At 58.8% G+C, this 20,282-nt stretch overlaps 3 protein-coding genes across 6 annotated transcripts; 2 read left to right on the top strand and 1 right to left on the bottom strand.

Moving 5' to 3' along the window:
* The first annotated feature begins 3,336 nt into the window (after nt 1–3,336).
* On the top strand, nt 3,337–6,968 carry UBE2M (ubiquitin-conjugating enzyme E2M). Its single transcript, XM_012655887.1, has 6 exons — nt 3,337–4,022; nt 5,557–5,651; nt 5,785–5,823; nt 5,924–6,027; nt 6,298–6,361; nt 6,450–6,968. The coding sequence occupies exons 1-6, from the start codon at nt 3,914–3,916 to the stop codon at nt 6,588–6,590; spliced, it is 552 nt and encodes a 183-aa protein (XP_012511341.1). The 5' UTR covers nt 3,337–3,913; the 3' UTR covers nt 6,591–6,968.
* A 643-nt stretch (nt 6,969–7,611) lies between these two features.
* On the top strand, nt 7,612–10,310 carry CHMP2A (charged multivesicular body protein 2A). Of its 3 annotated transcripts, XM_012655886.1 has the most exons (6): nt 7,612–7,725; nt 8,351–8,564; nt 9,468–9,647; nt 9,720–9,850; nt 9,926–9,987; nt 10,102–10,310. In XM_012655886.1, the coding sequence occupies exons 2-6, from the start codon at nt 8,397–8,399 to the stop codon at nt 10,227–10,229; spliced, it is 669 nt and encodes a 222-aa protein (XP_012511340.1). In that variant the 5' UTR covers nt 7,612–7,725; nt 8,351–8,396; the 3' UTR covers nt 10,230–10,310. The 3 variants fall into 3 exon arrangements, with proteins under 3 accessions (XP_012511340.1, XP_012511338.1, XP_012511337.1); XM_012655884.1 differs by having other exon boundaries at nt 8,355–8,564; nt 9,926–10,310; XM_012655883.1 differs by having other exon boundaries at nt 9,926–10,310.
* Nucleotides 10,311–11,107: 797 nt separating this feature from the next.
* Nucleotides 11,108–17,222, bottom strand: TRIM28 (tripartite motif containing 28). Of its 2 annotated transcripts, none has more exons than XM_012655881.1 (17): nt 16,610–17,222; nt 16,167–16,279; nt 15,799–15,931; nt 14,210–14,345; nt 14,018–14,134; nt 13,828–13,942; nt 13,557–13,703; nt 13,341–13,455; nt 13,154–13,260; nt 13,025–13,061; nt 12,890–12,938; nt 12,552–12,804; nt 12,138–12,457; nt 11,934–12,054; nt 11,761–11,847; nt 11,542–11,679; nt 11,108–11,453 (listed from the first exon to the last, which is right to left on the bottom strand). In XM_012655881.1, the coding sequence occupies exons 1-17, from the start codon at nt 16,944–16,946 to the stop codon at nt 11,277–11,279; spliced, it is 2,502 nt and encodes an 833-aa protein (XP_012511335.1). In that variant the 5' UTR covers nt 16,947–17,222; the 3' UTR covers nt 11,108–11,276. The 2 variants fall into 2 exon arrangements, with proteins under 2 accessions (XP_012511335.1, XP_012511336.1); XM_012655882.1 differs by having other exon boundaries at nt 12,890–12,935; nt 16,610–17,003.
* Nucleotides 17,223–20,282: the final 3,060 nt, after the last annotated feature.

Raw genomic sequence — 20,282 nt, 5'->3', positions numbered from 1 at the left:
GCACTCACTCTAGCCCGGGCAAAAGAGTGAGACTCTGTCTCAAAAAAAAAAAAAAAACTGGAAGATTTTACCTGGAAATTCAGATTTTCCAAGACTTTCCCATTCCCACATGTTTACAACCAACAGGTGCTCAGGGTGTAGAATCCTGCAGATGGAACCCCAGCCGGTCTGGAATGGCCCTGTGCACAGCCCCAGGAGGGCTTCCGACATTGAGTGGTCTCCATAAGGAGTGCATTCAGCAGCAAGTCACAGGAAATACAGCTGACAGTAGCTTGCGTGAAAGTGGACAGATGCTGCCAGAGCAGGCTCAGCATCCTGCAGACTTCAGGGCAGCAGCTCCAGGACCCTGCGCCATTGCCTTTTTTGACATGGCCATCTTCTGTTTCCATCCCATTGACCAAGCCCCTGACACACCCCTGCACCCATCCTAGTGAGTTCCTTGAGTGCAAGCAACACAAGATGAAAGACGGCCAATGAAGGGATCCGTATGCAGCAGTGTCCAGCTTCAGTCCTAAACCCCAGTCAAGCTCTCACTCTGGGCAAGTGTCAGGCTAGCCTTGGCCTGGGCATTTCCAGGAATAGGGACTTCAAGCCTTGTGTCCAAGCTTCTTCCAGGGGTGTAGCTGGACTTTCCCCTCCTATATCAAGTTACCCTGACCCCCAAGACTGGGGCCTTGGCCTCAGGAAAAGCAGACAAACCAGCTTGGGCTAGAGGCCACTCCTGGTTAAGGATCTGCAGAATCAGAGGGGTGGTGACTGGGCCCATCAGTAGGCAACTACTGCAATACTATCAGCAGGGCTGAGGGCCTGGACAGAATGACCACTTGGCCCCACACAGCCACAGCCATGAGAGGAATTCCAGGAAGGAACCACCAAGGCCCTGGTCAGCTGGAGCGGCTATAACAATGTGCCCAGCCAGCCTCTCCCTGGATGGTCTGGACCTTAGGCCATATTGTTTGCTCCCAAGTTAAGCACCCCTCCCCACAATGCCACATCCATCTGGTTATTCTTACCCCAACCCCAGCCTCCTTAATTCTATCTACTCACCTTCTAATTCCAGCCTCCCACCTCTGGCCTGGTGGAGCACGGCACCTACCTTCAGCCTCCCTTCCCTGACTGCTTCAGCCCCCTCCTCTCCAAAATAGACCCTGTCTTTCCAGTGTCAGGTCCCAGAAGCTACACTAACACCCGCAGCCCTCTTCCCAGTCCCTCTGACGCACTAGCCTTGGTTTCCCTCAGAGCCTTTGCATATGCCAAGCCCTGTGTTGCCTCCCTATAGGCAGCAGGGCCAGGGGCCACAGGCACTCTCACCTCCCAAGCCACCCAACTCCAATGCTCCCCTGTCACTTGGGCAGCTATGAGGGTGACAAGGAAGATACAGCTGTACCACATCCAACCCAGCACCCAGCTTCAATTTGGCCATCCCCTCCTCCCTGGTCTGGACCCCACTACCCCCTTCTTCCTAGCATGTTGCTGCATGGTTCATGGTCTTCCCCACTGCGAAGACCATGGTGAGCCATGAGGATGGAGAACACACAAGTCCAGCTTTGGCTAGTCCAGGATCACATCTCTGGGGGACCAATACTCCATTCTTAGATGGGTCTTCACCAGATGGACCTCAGCAATTGACCTGAGGATGGACACATGGAGCAGGCTGGCCAACAGGAACTACCCTGACCCTGGATGGAAACAGCAAGAGGGTCATCGACTGCCACATGGAGATGGCCTGAATGAAAATAATCAGCACGGAGCAGGGTGGCTGAGAAGAGCGAGCAGAGAAAGAGAGGGAGACTCAGTCTGCAGGGGCCCTCTGAGTCCCGGAACCAACCATGTGTGAAGCCTGAGGAAGGTGGGACGATTGAAGTCATGTTGGCCCAAAAATCCAAGCTGTTTGAGGCTTCTGAGCCCCTTTCCTCACCCCAGACGTCTCCAGCACTCAGCTCTCAGGGGTAAAGACAAGAAAGGATGCTGGGGGTGTGAAGCTGGGACAACAAGAGGGCTGAAGGAGGAAGGAGGCTCCTTAAGGGACAGGAGAGGAGGCTCAGGACAGCTCTGAGATGGAACACTGAACACAGAAGGGCTGAAAGGAGGAGCAACAGAGAGACATGGCAAGCATCAGTCCACGGGGCCAAAAGCTGCCAAGGGTACCCGGGCATGCACAGGGCAGGGCCTCCGAGGATGGGGCCGGGATGGACGCCAGACCAAGACCTGAACAGGTAAAGGCGACTCCCCTAAGGTGAAAATGGGATGGGACGGGTCAGAGGAGGTGCTGGAGGTGAGAGGATGGAGCCGACTACAGCGAGGTGAGGACAGAGGACGGGTGAAAGGTGGACTCCAGTCTGGGTCCTGAGCAGGCGCTGGGGATGAAAGAGCTTCAGGACGAGTCCGCCGAGGTGAGGACTGCGGACCCGGATGGGGTAGATGGCGGAGAAGGGGCCATGAGCACACACGCCTGACCCCACTACGGCGCCGACCGGACCGTCGAGACCACGTCTCCCACAATACTCTGGGCGGCGACGGCGCGCCGCCACGGTGAAGGGAGGGGACGTGCCCGGGGAGCCGCATGCGGACGCGTCAGGGCTGAACTGTGGAGTCTGACACCCTCCGCTCACCAGCTTGATGACTTCGGCGGGAATGGGCGGAAGTCGCTGACCCGCGGGGCGCCGTTTCCTCCCGCCCTCCGAGACACGCTGAGCTGTGATTGGATGGGGGGCTGACCCCGCCCACACCCCAGCTCCTGACAGCCGCGGAAATGCAGAGGCCGCAGTGCGTCTTCGCTGCAACCCGGGACCGCTCCAAGAGCGGGCCCGCTTGGCCCCTTCGTCCCGTTCCCCAAGTGTTCCCAACCTTGGGCAGGACTTCCCCTACATGCCCGTTAACCTCCACAGTGCTTACCACTCTTTGGCATAATACACATTTTGTTTACCTCAATCATAATCTCCATGAGCCGGTATATTTGGGTTTGTGATGCGACACTGAGGGTGCTCGACCCCTCACCATCTGGGCAACGCCCCTGGCTTCGCCCAGGTTCTGGCCTGAGGCTATCATTCTGCAGTTGTCTGAGACCTACAGGGTTAAGGACCTTGTCTGGCCCATCCCCGCCGAGCTCTGCACGAGTACAACATAGAACGGACGGACCTCGAGCAAAGCGGCCCGCGTCTGCCCCACTCAAAGATGGCAGCTAACGCCCTTTCCTGCCGGGTCCGGCGAGCGCCCCCGGAAGTGACCGTAAGACAACCGAATCGTCATCTCCACGAACGGAAATACCCGAGTGCCGCCGAAGGAGCCCGAACTCCAAACCCCAGCGCCAAGCAAGGCGGGTTGCGGCGACTGCGCAGACGCAAAACGCCGGCCGGCGGCAAGAGCCGAAGCGGGCAGGCGGCGGAAATATCCGAAGCGGCGGGGCGCCCAAGGCCGTTGCCGACCTCCGCGCCGAAGCCGCTGGTGCCGCAGAAGCCGAGCCTCCTCTAGTACGCGGCCGCCGCTAGCGCAGCCACCGCCTCATCCTTCCCCACGGAGCCGCAGACCCCCTCGGGGAGGACTTGATTGAGCAGGCGAGCGGCGCGGCCCAAGAAGCGCAGGGGGGGGGCCTAAGAAGACCAGAGCGGGCGGAGGGAGCGGCCGGGGAAGGTGGAGGCGGGGCCTAGCGGGCCCGAGAACAGCCGAGTTCGTCCGAGGCCCGCCGAGCGACCCCGAGGCGTTGAGCCAGGCCGGAGCCGGACTACGGGAGCCGAGGCGGGCCGCGCGGTGGGCGCGGGGCGGAGCAGCGCGGCAGGCCGGGCGGGCGGCGGCAGCAGCAGCGGAGGAGGCCGCGGCGGCTGGTCAGAGGAGCGGCGGCAACGCAGGCGGCGGCGGGGGGCCGGGTGGCCGGGGTCCCTGGCCCCGCAGCGGCGGCAGCGGCGGCGGCGGCAGGATGATCAAGCTGTTCTCGCTGAAGCAGCAGAAGAAGGAGGAGGAGTCGGCGGGCGGCACCAAGGGCAGCAGCAAGAAGGCGTCGGCGGCGCAGCTGCGGATCCAGAAGGGTAGGGGGTCAGGGGATGGGGGTTGGGGACCGGGGGTCGGAGGTCGGAGGTCAGAGCCTGGGAAGGGAAGATGTGGGAGTCAGAAATGGGGTAATGCGATCGCTGAGAGTCAGAGATGGAGGGCTGCGAGTGTGAGGGGTCGGAAGTCAGAGCTTGAGGCTTGGAGTGTTGGGGGAATCAGAGGCGGAGTAATGCAGTCACGGGGAGGGGTCAGAGATGAGGGCCCAGTATGGAAGATTTGGGGTCTGGTCCTAAGGACCCGAAATCTGAGGGTCAGGCAGTGGAGTGGGGCTCCGGGGACTGGAAAGTCTGGGGGTCAGACGGGAACTTGGGTTTGAGGTGACAGGCTGAGAAGAGAGGGATAGCGAGGGCCGGGGATTGGAGATACGAGTGGGTGAGGATGTAGTGTGTTATGCTTGGGTCTCTGGGAACCTCAGAGTCAGACGGGTGGAGTAGGTTGGGGGCCCAAGACTCATGGATCTGGAGGTCACAGCCATTTGGGGTTTGGGGTGATACGTGGACTAAGTAGGGAAGGAATGGTGGTTACCAGGGATTAGAGATAGGGATCAGGGAGAATTTAGGCTATCGAGCTGGGACTCTCAGAGTCAGAGGGAGTAAGGAAGGGTGGGGTGGGGGGTTGGGGACTTGAGAGTGTAGGGGTCAGATGAGAACCTGGGGAGACAGGCAAAGAAGAGGAGGGAAAATAGGTACTAGGGATTGGTGTAAGAGGATGATTTAGGATATGGGGGAAACAGGATCCTTGAGTTTGGGTGGATAGATAGATATTGGAGAGTGGAGGTCATGGTTGGGAGCCTGAGGTTTAGGGTGGTCAGAAGCTGTTGGAGGCAAGGGGTTTGGGGGCCACGTGGCAATGGGGGCCCTTGGGACCTGGGTTGGGGAGACTTGGGGCTGTGGATTCAGAAAAGTTGGAGTTTACCCTGAGCCAGGAGCTGGGACACACAGCTGCAATTGAACATGTGTGTTTGGGATATGCTGTGGTTCCAGAAGAGCCCACTTGGAAACTGGGGAGTGGGAGAGGGTTGGCAATGTGGAGCACAGCCTAGGACAGAGGCCCAGGGGTCCAGGAGGAGGCCATGGCGGCTCTGCAAATGCCTGCCCTGAGTGTTCTCCCCTCTGTCTCTCTCTCTCTCTCTCTATCTATCTCCTCTCTCTCTCTCTCTCTCTCTCTCTCTATCTCCTCTCTCTCTCTCTCTCTTTGGGGGTGGAGGGGCAGGGTGTCTGTTGCTGGGGCTGGAGTGCAGTGGCATCATCATAGCTCACTGAAGCCTCCAACTCCTGAGCTCAAGCAATCCTCCTGCCTCTGCCTCCTGAGTAGCTGGGACTACAGGCATGCACCACCACACTTAATTTTTTTTTTTTTTGTATAGACAGGGTCTCATTATTGCCCAAACTGGTTTCTAACTCCTGGCCTCCCAAACTGCTAGGATTACAGGCACAAGCCACTGCGCCTGGCCTCTTTCTCACTTACTTCCTCTCTCTCTTTCTATCCGCCTTCTTTGCTGCCCAAACCCAGATATAAACGAGCTGAACCTGCCCAAGACGTGTGATATCAGCTTTTCAGACCCAGACGACCTCCTCAACTTCAAGCTGGTCATTTGTCCTGATGAGGTGAGGGCCCACATGGCTGGACTCCGATGAGCAGACCAAGGATAGACCCACCAAGGGGACGGAGAGCTGGTTTGCCCATCAGGCCCTGCGAGATGGGGCCCTAACACCTTCTTCTTTTCTTCCCCCCTTCCAGGGCTTCTACAAGAGCGGGAAGTTTGTGTTCAGTTTTAAGGTGAGTCCCAGGTGCCCAGGGGTGGCTCCCTGGACTGACAAGGCAGCAGCTGAGGCCCTGCCAGGCACCTACCCACCTCCCCTCTTTTTCCTGGAGCCAGGTGGGCCAGGGTTACCCACATGACCCCCCCAAGGTGAAGTGTGAGACGATGGTGTATCACCCCAACATTGACCTCGAGGGCAACGTCTGCCTCAACATCCTCAGGTGAGGGCACTGGCCCTCTACTGCCCTCCCCAGCCCTGCCTATTAGGCCCCTTTTATGGCCTAGTGGGCATTGTCCCCTTCTGGTCTGTGTCCTTTCATTTCCAAGTCGTCTTCATGGCCTGACCTTGCATGGCCTGATCTCCATGCCCTCCCCCTCAGCTTCTTATATCCTCACTCTCCTGTGCCCTGGGCCTGACCTGTCCAGTACCAGCAGGGCCTGTGGCATCCTCCCACTGACCAGCCCCTGACCGTGATGCTCTTTGCCCACAGAGAGGACTGGAAGCCAGTCCTTACGATAAACTCCATAATTTATGGCCTGCAGTATCTCTTTTTGGTGAGTAGGAGGGGGTGCTTGAGGCTGGAGGTGGGCGGTTGGCCTTCTGCCCCTCTGGCCTGTTGACCCCCACCTGTACTGGCTATAGGAGCCCAACCCTGAGGACCCACTGAACAAGGAGGCTGCCGAGGTCCTGCAGAACAACCGGCGGCTCTTTGAGCAGAATGTGCAGCGCTCCATGCGGGGTGGCTACATCGGCTCCACCTACTTCGAGCGCTGCCTGAAATAGGGTTGGCGCATACCCGCCCCTGCCAGGGCCACCAGCCCCGGCATCCCCTGCAAATATTTATTGGGGGCCACAGGTGGGGGGCGGGGAAGGCGGCCGGTGGGGGAATCCCCTGACTTGGCCTTGTCTCCCCTCCCTGCCACCTGTCCCTAGTTTTTTTTTTTAACCACCATGTGATTAAGGTCGGCGCTGCCTCCCCCGACCCACTCAGCGATGGGAAATGAATTGGCTTGTCCAGCCCCCTCTCCCCACTGGGTGCTTTCTAGCCCCCACTCTGGGCCGTGGGGTGGGTAGGCAAGGGGCCTGGGTAGCTGGGCCCGGGCAACCCACCCCTCCACCACTGGAGGTCCCACCAGGCTATTAAAGGGGAATGTTACTGCATGGCCTCTGCTTCTTCCTTCTGTGGGGTGGGAGGGGAAGGTGAGGTCCACCAGGGGCTCCAGAAGGAGGGGAGGTGGAAGGTGTGTGGTCACGGGTGGCATTGGGGCATCGGACAACAGGCTGCCCAGTGCCTGGGGCAGCCCTGGGAATGATGGGGATACCAGGCCTGAGCCTCAGGTTGAGTGGAATGAAGCCCACTCTGGGATGAGGAACGAGGACAGGATCCAGTGATCACTGGCGTCCTGCCCAGTAGGCCAGCATAGAGGAAAGTACGCACCATTTTCCAGCTTTGCCCCTTTTTGGCATGGGTGGGCCAACCAAAGTGGAGGAGGCAGTTCGTGCCTGGCACTCTCTGAGGCCTCAGACAGAAGTCAAGAGTACCAGAGATGACCGGCGCGCTCACATGTATTTGGGAGCTACGGGGTGACTGGGCGGAAGGCGCCCAAAGGTGCTCTGGAACGGGTCACTCGGGTGGGACTCAAAGCCGTAGAACACCTTCGGACCTTCCGCAGAGAAATGGGAGCTGGTGCGCATGCGCTCAGACGCCGGCCTGATCCAGGGCGCATGCGTGCGCGCGTTCTGCCGCCTCCCAGCGTTCCGGGTGCGAGCGGGGTGTGTGACGTCAGGTCGTTTAATCCGGAAACGGCACCGGCGGCAGAGGCGACAGAGCCGAGGGGACTTCGTTGGGGGGCGCACCGGGTGTTCCAGCAAGAGGAGCGTGACCCGGAAGCGGAAACGGGTCCCCGTCCCGTCTCCGGTGAGTGGCCTCTGCTGGACCGCGGATCCCGGGCGGGCGCGCGGGCGGCGGCTAGTCGAGGGTCTCTTCGCCAGGCCGTCCATTGCCTTGCCTCTCCTTGGGACTTTGGCCTCACCATCAGGGTCCCCAACCCCGCCTTGCCTTCGATGTGCAGGGCCCATTGACGCTCCATTCTCGGTGTACAGGGCGCCCCAGTGCCCACAACTGTGTTCTCACCTAGGTCCCCCCAGCATTCAGGGGCACCTCCCAATCCTCAATTTCAGAGCGCCCACATCCACCTATCCTGCCCGCCCCGGTCACGTCCCCCACGGCCCCAGGTGCTCCAGTTCACCCATTCATGTCCACTCCGCTTCCACCCTCTCCCCTGGGTCTGGAGAGAGAAGCTTAACTTCCACGCCCCAACCTCTGTGGGGGCATAGTGATGAAGGAAGGGCTTGGACCAGCACACGATGGATGGTTTGCAGCTGTCCCTTCTTCCGTCTGCCCAGGGCAGCCCCAATGTTCTCAGCTGCTCCCTCTGGCCCTTCATTCATGCCTCCTAGCCCTGTTTGCCCCTTCCCATTTCCTAAGGCCTCTGTGACCCCCCTCTGCTGCTTCTTCTCCTTTGGTCCCCCACGCCCCATAGGTAGGCCTCACATCTGTCTCAAGCTTGTCAGTGGGCTCCTACTACCATGGACCTTTTGTTCGGGCGCCGGAAGACGCCAGAGGAACTGCTGCGGCAGAACCAGCGGGCCCTGAACCGTGCCATGCGGGAGTTGGACCGCGAGCGACAGAAGCTAGAGACCCAGGAAAAGAAAATCATTGCAGACATCAAGAAGATGGCTAAGCAGGGCCAGATGGTGAGTTTGGATAGTCAGGGGCAAGGTGCCATCACTCAGGCACTGCTGAGTAGCAGTAAACAAGACAGGACCCCAAAAGACAGGTGCTTCAAGGAAAATGAACGAAGGGCAAGTGGAGCTTTCCTCATTTGGGCTCTGGAAGACCACCTCCAAGGAAATGAGCCAAGGCTTGAGTGAGGCGAGTGAGCCTGCAGATCTGGGCAGGGGAGTGTCAAGCAAACAGAGCAGCTAATGTTAGACCAGAGAGGCTCAGCAAAATGGCAGGCCACTGGGGAGGGCCAAGGGTTGGGCGCAGGCCTGACAACTCAGAATTGTGGACCATAGTGGGAAATGAGTTGAAAGGTTAACCACAAGGCTGTAAGAAGACAAAGACAGCCAGAACCAGTAAGGAAAGCATTGAGAAAGAACAGACGGTTTAATGGGTAACAGGGTTTTTGCCTATACAACTGGGCAGGAGGTGCCATTTCTTGGAATGGGCAAGGAAGGGCAAGGACTCAACAGCTGAGTCTGGGATAGGTTTGTATGTGATTCTGGATAGAGTCAAGGTGTGAACTTGTGTCAGGCAGCGTAAGAGGCAGACTTTTTGTTTAGGCTGGGGATAGAAATTGAGGAATTTTGTTCACTCAAGGGAGTGACAGTATACACGGAGGGAAAAGGACCTCCTAAGCAGTGAACCCAGGCCTCCCCTCCAGCATTTAGGGATCAAGAGTTAAGGACCTTACAAAGGAGTCCAAGGAGTGGTGGCCCATGAGGCAGGAGGGTGAGGTCAGGAAGGGGGAGGAAGTAATGACTATTGGCTTAACCCACATAAGGTCTCTGGAGACTTCGGTGAGAATGGTGGAATGGTGGGGGCACCACAACTGCACCACTGCAGTGTCCTCAATATCCTTGTCTACTCCACAGGATGCTGTGCGCATTATGGCAAAAGACCTGGTGCGCACCCGGCGCTACGTGCGCAAGTTTGTGTTGATGCGGGCCAACATCCAGGCTGTGTCCCTCAAGATCCAGACACTCAAGTCAAACAACTCAATGGCACAAGCCATGAAGGGTGTCACCAAGGCCATGGGCACCATGAACAGACAGGTACATTTTTCCTGATCCCCTCTTCCCACCCCACCTGACCCATGAGTACCAGTCTCTCTCTCCACCTTTCAGCTGAAATTGCCCCAGATTCAGAAGATCATGATGGAGTTTGAGCGGCAGGCAGAGATCATGGACATGAAGGAGGAGATGATGAACGATGCCATCGATGATGCCATGGGTGACGAGGAAGATGAAGAGGAGAGGTATGGGGAAACTGAGAGGTTTGCCTTGCCCTCACCTCACATAGCGCTCATGAGAGTTCCTTCTCTCTTCCCTAGTGATGCTGTCGTGTCCCAGGTCCTGGATGAGCTGGGACTGAGCCTGACAGACGAGCTGTCAAGTGAGTGCTCCAAAAAGGAGGTTCCACTTCCCACCCACAGCCCAGCAACAGGCAGACTCTCCCTCTGCCTACATTACTTCCCTGTTTTCCTACCCCCACCCTTTCTCCCTACAGACCTCCCCTCAACTGGAGGCTCACTCAGTGTGGCTGCTGGTGGGAAAAAAGCAGAGGCTGCGGCCTCAGCCCTGGCTGATGCTGATGCAGACCTGGAGGAGCGGCTTAAGAACCTGCGGAGGGACTGACTGCCCCCACCACTCCAGGGGTACCAGTGGATGCCCAGATTGTTACCAAGACTGCTCTGTAATAAAAGAAATTGAACACTAGTTTCTGGGCCTGTGTGACTACTAGCCTGATGTGGGACCAGGCTGGCGTCCCTGGGGGTTAAGAACACCAGTTACTTGGGCAGAGCTCAGTAAAGCGGCACTTAGCATAAGCTAAGTACCAGATTGGTTGGAGTTTGGGGTTAGGGGTAACAAGCCAAGTCCACCTGGGATGTTCAGGGCTTGGCGGCTACGGTCAGCTGTGCACCCAGTTCCAACACCCATTCCCAGCCTCTACTCCCAACATGGTGAGCTCCCTGAACACCTTGGGAGTCCAAGCCCTCATTTGCCACACTGTAGTGCCCAACACTGCTCCGGTGATGGGTTACTGAGAACACTTGAGGATGGCCCAGGCCAACAGATAGGGGCAAGGGGTGGCCAGTCCAACTTGGGATTCCCACTGAGGCTCAGCTGGAGAATAGCCAAGAGTCATTAAGACAGGGATAATGGTGTCAGTAGTTTCAGTAAGGATGGATGGCAACAAGGACAAAACTACACCTGGGAGGTCTCTCTCTGATGAGAAATAACTGGTAAGAGTGGCCACTCAACCTAGGGGCCTCACCCTGCCTACCCATCCACAAGGTTCCTGACAGCCTCTATCATGTGCATCCTTTACCATGCCTGACCCTCCCAACACCAGTAAAGGTCCAGGAAGGATGTTCTTCCTCACTCCCTAGGCATCCACATAGGTTCGGGCAGGCTGGGGGCAAAGTCCCTCAGGGCCACCACTGCTTGATGAGGGTGAGAAGATGCAGTCAGAGACCAGGCCACAAAACCACAGCCCCCCACCAGCCGAAGCCTGAAGAACTGGTGAAGTTTTTATTAAATCCACAGAAGTAAAAACCATTTATCGTGTGGGACTTGGGGATGGGGCCACCAGGGAGTGGGAGTCAGGCCACCAGAGGGGTGGGGATGGGGTGACAGGACAGAGAACAGAGCCAGGCTGGGCTGGCCAATGGGGACCCAGCCTCAGGGACCATCACCAGGGCCACCAGACAGCTCCTGGGAGCTCAGGCCAGCACCAGGCAGGCTCAGCGGCGGGGGCTCCACCAGCACAGCAGAGAACTTGGTGTCACCGAAGGCCTCGTTCATGCGCGTCTCGAAGAAGCGCTGCAGGCCGATGATGGACTGCACGTCCGCCTTGTCCTGGGCCAAGCAGGGATGTGGTGGGTAGGTGGGTCCTGGCTCTTGCACAATATCCACCTGCCCATAGCCCCCCATTCCACGGGCTCACCTCAGTCAACTTGTTGAACTGCTTGAACATGCGGCCCACATCCTGGGCAAACTCCTGGGGGGAGCTATAGGGAGGTGACAACTTCTCCTGGAGGCGGGCGCGGATCAGGGTCAGATCCAGGGTGCCACCAGGCTGGTCCTGCAGGCAGAGACCACATACACAGGTTGAGGATGAGGCCCAGCAGTCACCACCCCTTCTCTCTCCTGTTCTAGGACTCACCAAGGAGAAGGTAGAGTCGGTGGCCAGCTGATGTAGGGGGCGGCAAGGTTCATGACAGAACAGGGCCAGCAGGACACGCTCGCATTTCTATAGACAGTGCAACAGATGTCACAGTTCTGGGCAACCCCATCAAACCTGAAAGCTACCCCAACCTGAGCAGCCCCTGTCCTCACCCGCTGGTTGGCTGGTGAGAGCTTGGCCACCACACCAGTGCTGTCTGAGTCCAGGCTGAGGTTGCCATCCTCCTCCTTCAGGTCAGGGAGCACATGGCAGAGTGAGCAGCTCCACTCCTCCCTAGAGGGAAGAATAAGGGGCTGCACAGGACCCTGCCCAGCCCCCTGTGCCCTGCCCATACCCCCACCCAGCCTTACACTCACCCTGGCACATCCTGCAGGGAAGGTAGGTGGCAGTCTAAGTGAAAGCAAAACTCACACTGGTTGCACATGACCAGGTCACCTGGCTTCTGACAGACACGGCAAATGGTGGCACTGTCATCCAGGGTGCCTGGGCCACCACCTGGGGCCGAGGTACCCTCAGGAGCCACCACCTCCAGGCCGGAGCTGGTGCTGCCACTGGGTGAGGCCAGGCGGGGGCCCTCAGCACCAGGACCCTCTGCCAGAGCCATCAGCACAGGTTTGGTCTCAGGGCCTTCAGTGGCAGCAGGAGGGGCTCCAATGGCAGCCTCTGTCTCCTCCTCCTGCAAGGTGGTGAGGGAGGAGTGTTGTTCAACAGGGTCCAGACCGGGGTGACAGCCGTCATCCTGTAGTCATGGTTCCCTGGGTCAGGCTCACCTTGACGATGGCCATGCCAGGTAACGGTGGGGCACCAGGAGTTGCTGGGGGAGCAGTCCCAGGCTGGCCGGCAGCTGCAGCAGCAGCGCCCCGCTCAATAACAATAAGATTGTAGTCCTCAGTGGTGCTGCCCGGGAAGACCTTGAAGACTGGGGGCTGGCTGTCAGCCGTGAGGTCCAGGTCCAGGCGTTCAAGGCTCACTCGTGGCACCTTGCGCATGAGGCCGCTCACCTCACCCTCACCCGAGCGGGATCTGTAGGTGCAACTTGGTGTGAACCCTCACCCTCCATCTATACCCATCCCTGCCTATCCTCCAGCCTGGGAACTGCCACGCTCACCGCTTCACGCCTGACACGTGGGGCTCGGCACTTGAGTAGGGATCATCTGCTTACAGGACAGAAAAAAGTGACCAGCAAGTTGGGATGAATACAGCACACTAAGGCCTTCCACACCCACCAGGCAGACCCACTCACCCGACCCGAAGCCATAGCCTTCCTGTACCTCCATGGGCTGCAAACAGAGAACAGGTGGCCCTCAGTGGGGTAGGAACTCCAGGGGACCTCCTGCCCTGCCCCCTTTCCTGGCTCTTCTCCCCTGCTCACCTGGCCACTGCCAGAGCCCTGCTTGCTCAGGGTCCCTGGGGCTCTCGGAGGAGCCATAGGTGCAGGGCCTGTTGAGTTGGTGCCAGGACGCTCCGCCACAATCTTCCCTGTGGGAAGAAAACAGTATTAAGTATGTGCAGCAACTAGGGTGATAACAAAGTAGAGCTGAGGCAAAAGACAGACCCACCAAAGGCCTCAGCACTCTTGGTCCAAGCATTGAGATCCCACTGAAACTTCATCTCGCCATGTGGCTCAACGGGATCCACAATCATCTTGAGGGCCCGGTGCAGCTGGAAGTAGATCTGGTGAAGCAGGGCAAGAGCACATCAGGAAATGAATAAGGTTCCAGGGAGCTGGGGGCCACCCACTGGAGCCCATCACCTGGGAGCCCAGAAGTACACACCAACTTCTTAGAAAGCAGTAGGGCTGTGTTGTTGTCGCTCTCCAGAGCCCAAGAGGCAAAGCGCAGGATGTGCTCCTGGTGCTTCTGGATCTTGGTCATGGTCCAGTGCTGCCGCTCCAGGCGTTCCTGCTGCCCCTCAGTCACCTTCTGCAGGTGTAGAGGGTGCAAGATCAGCGAGGAGGGCAGAGAGTACCAGAATCCCTCCCCACTCTGGAAAGCGTCAGGAACCAGCAGAGGGGGCCAGGGACCCTCTTGCCAACCCAAGGCTTACCTGGGCATCATTAACTAGTACACGGCCCCGCTTGTTCAGTTCCTTCATGATCTGCAGGATGGCCATCTTGACATCCACCTGCACACGCTTCTGTACGTCAGACACCTGGCGGATCCTAGGGGGCAGGGCAGGTCAAGTTGGGCAGGGTCTCACCCAAGACCACCCCCAAAGCCCTGGCACCCATACTTACGAGCTGCGAACCTCCTTGGTGCTCTTCTGCAATGTTGCATGTTTGTCCCCGAGACGCTTCACCAGTGAGGCCAGGAGCTTTCGCTGGTTCCTCACTGCATCCTCTAGGAACTGGTACCTGAGAGCAGACAGATGGGCCTGGGTGCTGAACCTGGAAACAGGTCCCACCCACCCACGGTGCCTTGGGACTCACTGGTGGTCCTTGTGGGCATTAAGCTGGCAGTCTCGACAGGTGAGGGTGTCACAGCTCTCACAGAACAGCACAAGGGGTTCATGCTTGTGTACATTGCAATAGACAGTACGCTCACCATCCCGAGATTTGGCCGGCCCTAGGGAGTAGAAACCGTAAAGCTGGACCTTGTTCTTGCCCACCAACAACTCAGGCAGCAGATAGAGCTTGGGGCCTCATTTCCACCCTTTCCTGCAACCTTGGGCCATCTATTGAGAAGACCTACAGGATACATGGCAGTGGCCAGGGCAAAGCACAGGCCTACAAGTCCAAGTCTGTGTTCCTAGAACCTCCTGCCTCAGCTTAGCAAAGAAAAACATCCCCAGTTCCTTCCAGCTTCTAGGGGTGACAACATAAAAGATAAGGATGACACCCTCTGGCAAGAAAACATTACTCCCATGCCCTCTAGTGAATACTTCTCCAAGTGGAGAAACTCATTCTGCCTACAAACCACTCTCCACCTGGAACCCTTTCTTCTCTATTCATGGTAACCTTCTCTCTTTGCTAACAAAACACCAGGATGTCTTATAATCCAAGGGCCCAGAAAAAATCTTGCAGAGTCTTCTTAGACTGGTAAAGATGAGATGTCAGACCAGGACCCTCGGAATGGTGTCAGGACCCTTCTCTGGAGCAGGATCCAGGTGCTCAGAATAATGCCATGGAAGACCAACACACCAGTAACCTCCAAGGCCTGTTTCCCCACTAAAAGCTGATCAGGCATGTTGGTCCCCAATGGACCAAACAAACCTATAACATGTAGTATCAGGACACAGGTAAGCCAGGCCTTGGCTTCCCCAGTGCCACCCATTCCTGCACCCTACCTTTGCCTGCAAGCTCTGGAATGTAGGGCACCCTGTAGACCTCTGCCCATCCCTCCTGGTTCCTCAGGCACCACAGCCACCACCTCCATCCCCATCTTCCCACCAATGCTGTCCTGTGGGATGGGAGGAATCACAGCACAGCTACCTCAGGAGAGTCTCAAGCCTCTTTCCACACCAAAAACAGCCCAGAAAAACCTGGCAATACCTAACTAAGCTTTAAATAGGTCGCTAACAAGTCATAGCTAACACAAACTTCCAGAACTCACCACCGCTGACAACTCAAGGAAACACGTGAAGACTATCAAGAAGCCCTGTCCTGAAGTGTCACGGTCTGGAGAAGAATCTTAAGCCAGGTACCAGGGAACCCCAGATCTGGTAAACCCCTCACATCATGCCTTTCTTTTCCTTTCCTTTCCTGCATATACTGAGCCCTCCACCACCAGGACCCTGAGAGCTTCCCTCATGAGCCTGCTGGAACCTTTTGTATCCCTGTAGCATGCCAAGGTGTCCTGTGCCTCCCCTGCCTGTGGCCTTCCCCCTCCCAGCTAGAATCCCAGAGACTGCACAACAGAACCCCAGTCTCCTTGCTTTTGGAGTTCAGCCTACATTCCACTCAGGTGGCACCCCCTAGAGAACAACCCTAGGACCCATCCATCAGACTCAACCAGTATCGTAACAAGCTAAAAGCACGTATAGGAGAACATCTGCAACAGCCTTCTAGGCCTCACATACCAGTGGAACGCACAGTGTGGTCCTTGGTGTACTTAACTCGCTGGTGCGCCTCCACACAAGTCTCACACAGCGGCTCAGAGCACTCCACGCAGTAGCTGGTGGCTGGTGCATTATCCTCACAACTTGTGCAGCACTGCCAGGCAAAGACAGGGTCAGAGAAGGCAGGACAAGGTGGTAAGTCTACACTCACATCCCAGGAAACACAACCTGAAATTAAGGTTGGTCCCTTGACCCAGACTAGGCAACCCACCCAGCGCCTAGGACAATGGAAAGAGTAACGTCTTGGAACTTGGTGCCAAGCTGCTCCTGGGCAGATGCCCCCTCCCCATAGCCAGAGACCTTCTGGGGGTTGCTGAGGTAGGACGCACCTGGTTAGCATCCTGGGCATCAGTGGCAGCCTTGCTGCCACTATCACGCATGAAGTAATTCTCCACGATGTCTTTGGAGAAGCACTGCTGCTTGCACACGGGACAGTCCACCACTGTGAGGAGTAGGAGTGTGTGAGACCATTGTATGCTCCCATCTAGGCTGTGCCCTCGTCCCCTTACCGGGCCCCGACCATCATCCCGCGGCAGCCCGCACCTCCCCTCCCTGAGCCGTCTTTCCTCCAGCTGAAGTCAGACTCCCCATCTCAGTGCTCAGTCCAGACCCTCGTCCCGTGCTGGGTCCAGAACCCACTCCCCGTGCACGATCAGACCAGGCCCTGTCCAGGCCCCCACTCCCTTGCGCAGATGCACCCCCTTCTCAGCACCGAGACGGAATCAAAAGCTGGAGGTGGGGGAGGGGCGGCCCCCAGCCACTCCGTACTCACCAGCGCCGTCGCCAGCCGCACCGCCATCCCCCGAGCTGTTGGCGGCGGCGGGCGCCGCGGGTCCAAGGCAGGCACTGCAGGCCGAGTGCAGGCAGGGGAGCAGGCGCGGCTCCCTCTCGGGCCGCAGGCGCTCCCGGCACACGCCACAGTGCTCCAGCAGCTCCAGCGCCTCACCGCCGCCCCCCGCGGGCGACGAGGCCGAGGCCGAGGCCGAAGCCGCGGCCGAAGAGGCGGCGGTGCGCTTCTCGCCGCCAGCCGAGCCCTCGCCCGGGCCCGGGCTGCCAGAGGCGGCCGAGGCCGCCGCCGCCGAGGCCGCAGCCGCCGCCGAAGCCGCCATTCACACGCCGCCGGGGGCGCCCGGGGGGGAGGAGGGGAACGGGGCCCGCCGCGCAGGCGCAGACGCGCTCACCGCCAACGGCTGGGCCGCCGCCGCCGCCGCGAGGCCGAGCGCCGCCACGCGCCTCCTGGGCCGCTGCCCGCCGCGAGCGGGATGCTGCCGAGGCACGGTCGGTTGCTACCTGCTCGCCTCGCGACGGGGCCGTCCCCGCTTCCGCCTCAGCCGCGGCCGAGACCCGCACCACACGCAACACCCACAACCGCTCGCCCGCGCGCCCGCTCGCAGAAAGAGCCGCGGCCGGGGGGCGGAACAGAAATAACTGGCGCCGACGCCGCCGCGCACGCGCATTGGGCGCCGCACGCCCGAGGGCGGGGCCCCAGCCGCTCGGCGCGGGCGAAGCCAGAAGTACGCACGCGCCCGGCCGGGCCCTCCCACCACCAACCCAACTTCGGTGCGGCTCGTGTGGTGGGGGCGGGGCCTCCGTGACGTCACCGCCGCAATTTAATCCGCGAACGGGGCGTGCGCGCCGTTCCTAGAGCGTGATTCCCCCCCCCAGCTCCAACTCCAGCCTGCAGCAGGGCAGGCCGCTGTGTGCCCAAGTGCGTGGGTATTCTGCACTCTATCTCACTCCGCGCCCCTTCGGCCCGCCGGCAAACGTCTCCATCGGCTGCGTCGCCAATAGTTGGGGACCCGGGGCAGGGCCGATGGCCAGTGGGCGGAGCCAAAGCCCGGGGTGAGGGCGGACGGTGTCCCTCCTGGGAGAGGGGACGCTCCCGTTCGAGCGAGGAGGCTGACTTTTGGTTTTAACCTTGTTCAACTTGAGAAACAGAAACTTGCCTAAATCAAACGTAGATCACAAGCGGCCACAGGGCAGCGAGTCCGTGAGATGCCACCCAGCCCCCCCAGGCGCCCCTCCCCATGTTCTAGCCTGCTGCTCTCCTGACTGATGTTTTTCCGGGTGGGAAGCCTGAGGAAGGAAGCAGGGTCTATGTGGGGAGAATCCTGTCTGACGGGGAAGCGGAGCGTGTGTGTGCAGACCGTATGTGGGGGAGAGCAGGGCCTGTAGAGCGAGGGGAGCCCCTGAGTGCCCTCGGCGGGAGAAAACCCGGAGGGACGAGTGCCTTGGGGCTTGTCCAAGGGGGTGGGCCTCAACTCCTGTGCAGTGCTCCTCAGGTGCTGCGGTCTCCAGTCCTGGCGACGACGAGTGGGATGGGTGGCAGCGTCCGGGAGGGGGCATGGAGGCCGCGAGGGCTGGCGCCAGCAGCCCTGAGACCCCGCCTGCCGCTCCCCAGGCGCGCTCCGGCAACGGCGACGGGGGCTGGCGGGAACTCGGCACAGTCCCCAGCCCAGCTCCCAGGTGCCTACACGTGGCGGTGGCTGAGGCGAGTCCGGCCACCGGACCGGGCGTGGCCTTTGTTCCTGCGAGGGACTGGGGGCTGCGGGGCTTTGTCCCCGCCCCTGCCTTTGTTCCAGCCCTGCCGCGCGGCCCCCACATCCAGGCCCCGCCCCTCCGTGGCGCAGTCGCGAACCTCCACGCCCACCCCTCCCCGCCGCGGGGCCTCGCCCACCGCACTCCCGCCCCCCGGAGGAGGCCGAGACCCGACCCTCACTTCCTCTGATAACGGGAAAGAAAGTTGGTGGTTGGCAATGCGTAGGGTGAGGGGTGGGCGTCCTTTAGTCGTATTTGCTGAACACTTTCCACAGCCCCACCCTTTGCTGGTTCCCAAAATCCCTGAAGTGTGGAACATGTGACCGACACCTACCCTGGCTTCTAGGACGGGCACAGGTACCCAGGGCCAGGTCGAAATAAGTAAAAGGTATAATCGTGGCTCTCCTAGGGGCCACCCTCAAACACCTGCGGGAAGGACAGTTGAGGCAGAAACAAGTACAAAGGCCCTGAGGCAGAGTAAGCATGTAGGGAGCAGTGATGTGAGGAATGGTGGTGCCTCTGGGGTCCCTATACACCTAGCAGATTCTGGGGATATATCGGGTCCCTGCCACCCTATCGTTGGCTGCCCCTCATTACAGGCCCTCCCCTAGACCCTGGCAACAGGCCCTGGGGTTTCAGTGGCCCACCAAGGCCCATGCTCTTCTCTCTGTATCATGGTTGTAAGAGTGCCTCCTTCCTCCTAGGCCCAAGACCTTCATCCCCAGTGTGGGGCAGCCACACAAGCAGTGTTACCTGGTGCCGGAGCATCCTTTGGAGGGTCCCCTCACCACCAGGCACTAGGCCACTGTGGGCCGCATTGTCCAGATGGGGAATCTAAGGCTTCCAGAAGTGCCAGGATGGCATTGAGGGAAGGGGATCAACTGGAAACCAGACTCAGGGAAACCAGAGGGTGTATCCTGGCACGGACCAAGCCAGGGTGGGCATATAGGAGGGCGAGGCTGAGGACCTCACTCAGAGGTGCTCTCTGGGAGCCAGCGCATCCAGGGGTTCAGAAGTATATGGTGGGACACCAGTGCGCCTCAGCTCTGCCCCACCATCGGCCGGGCCAAGCAGTCAGTGTCACCTTATACTCTGCCTCGGTGCTTCTTGCTAACCCTTTATAGCATCTTTCCCTTCCCTGTCCTGGACCACTGGGAACTGTCTATATTTTGGCTTTGCAGACAGGGTTTTTAGAGGGGTGAAGCAATATGTAGGGGTTGCTCAGATGGCACCCATCCAGGCCTCCTGAGGACTGTCCATGGGCCCAGTTGGGCACCTGCCAGAAAACAGCCACCCTCACCCTTTCTTCCTCAGGTGTCATCCCCAAAGCCACTTCCTGAGGAGGCCTTGTGGCTGCATCACTCCAATCTCTGTCTCTGTCTTCACACGGCCTTCTTTTCTTTGTACCTTCTCTTCTGTCTTCAATAAGTACACTTGTCATTAGATTTAGGACCCACCTGGATAATCCCGGATGACCTCATTTTCAGATCCTTAATTTAATTATAGTTGGTTTGGTCAATGATGGACGACATATACAATGGTGGTCCAATAGTATTATAATGGAGCTGAAAAATTCTTATCATCTAGTGATGTAGCCACCGTAACATGTTTTGTTGGATTTTTTTTGAGACAAAGTCTCACTCTGTCACCCAAGTAGAATACAGTGGCATCATCATAACTCACTGCAACCTCAAACTCTTGTGCTCAAGTGATCCTCCTCCTTCAGCCTCCCAAGTAACTGGGACTACAGGTGTGCACCACCTCGTCCAGCTAATTTTTCTATTTTTAGTAGAGATGGTGTCTTGCTCTTGCTCAGGCTGGTCTCAAATTCCTGAGTTCAGGCGATTCTCCTGCCTTGGCTGCCCAAAGTGCTAGGATTACAGGTGGGAGCCACATCATAGCATCTT

Source organism: Propithecus coquereli, unplaced genomic scaffold (genome assembly GCF_000956105.1).
Source record: "Propithecus coquereli isolate 6110/MARCELLA unplaced genomic scaffold, Pcoq_1.0 Scaffold490, whole genome shotgun sequence".
Classification (NCBI taxonomy): domain Eukaryota; kingdom Metazoa; phylum Chordata; class Mammalia; order Primates; family Indriidae; genus Propithecus; species Propithecus coquereli.
This window is presented reverse-complemented; position numbering and strand designations above follow the sequence as displayed.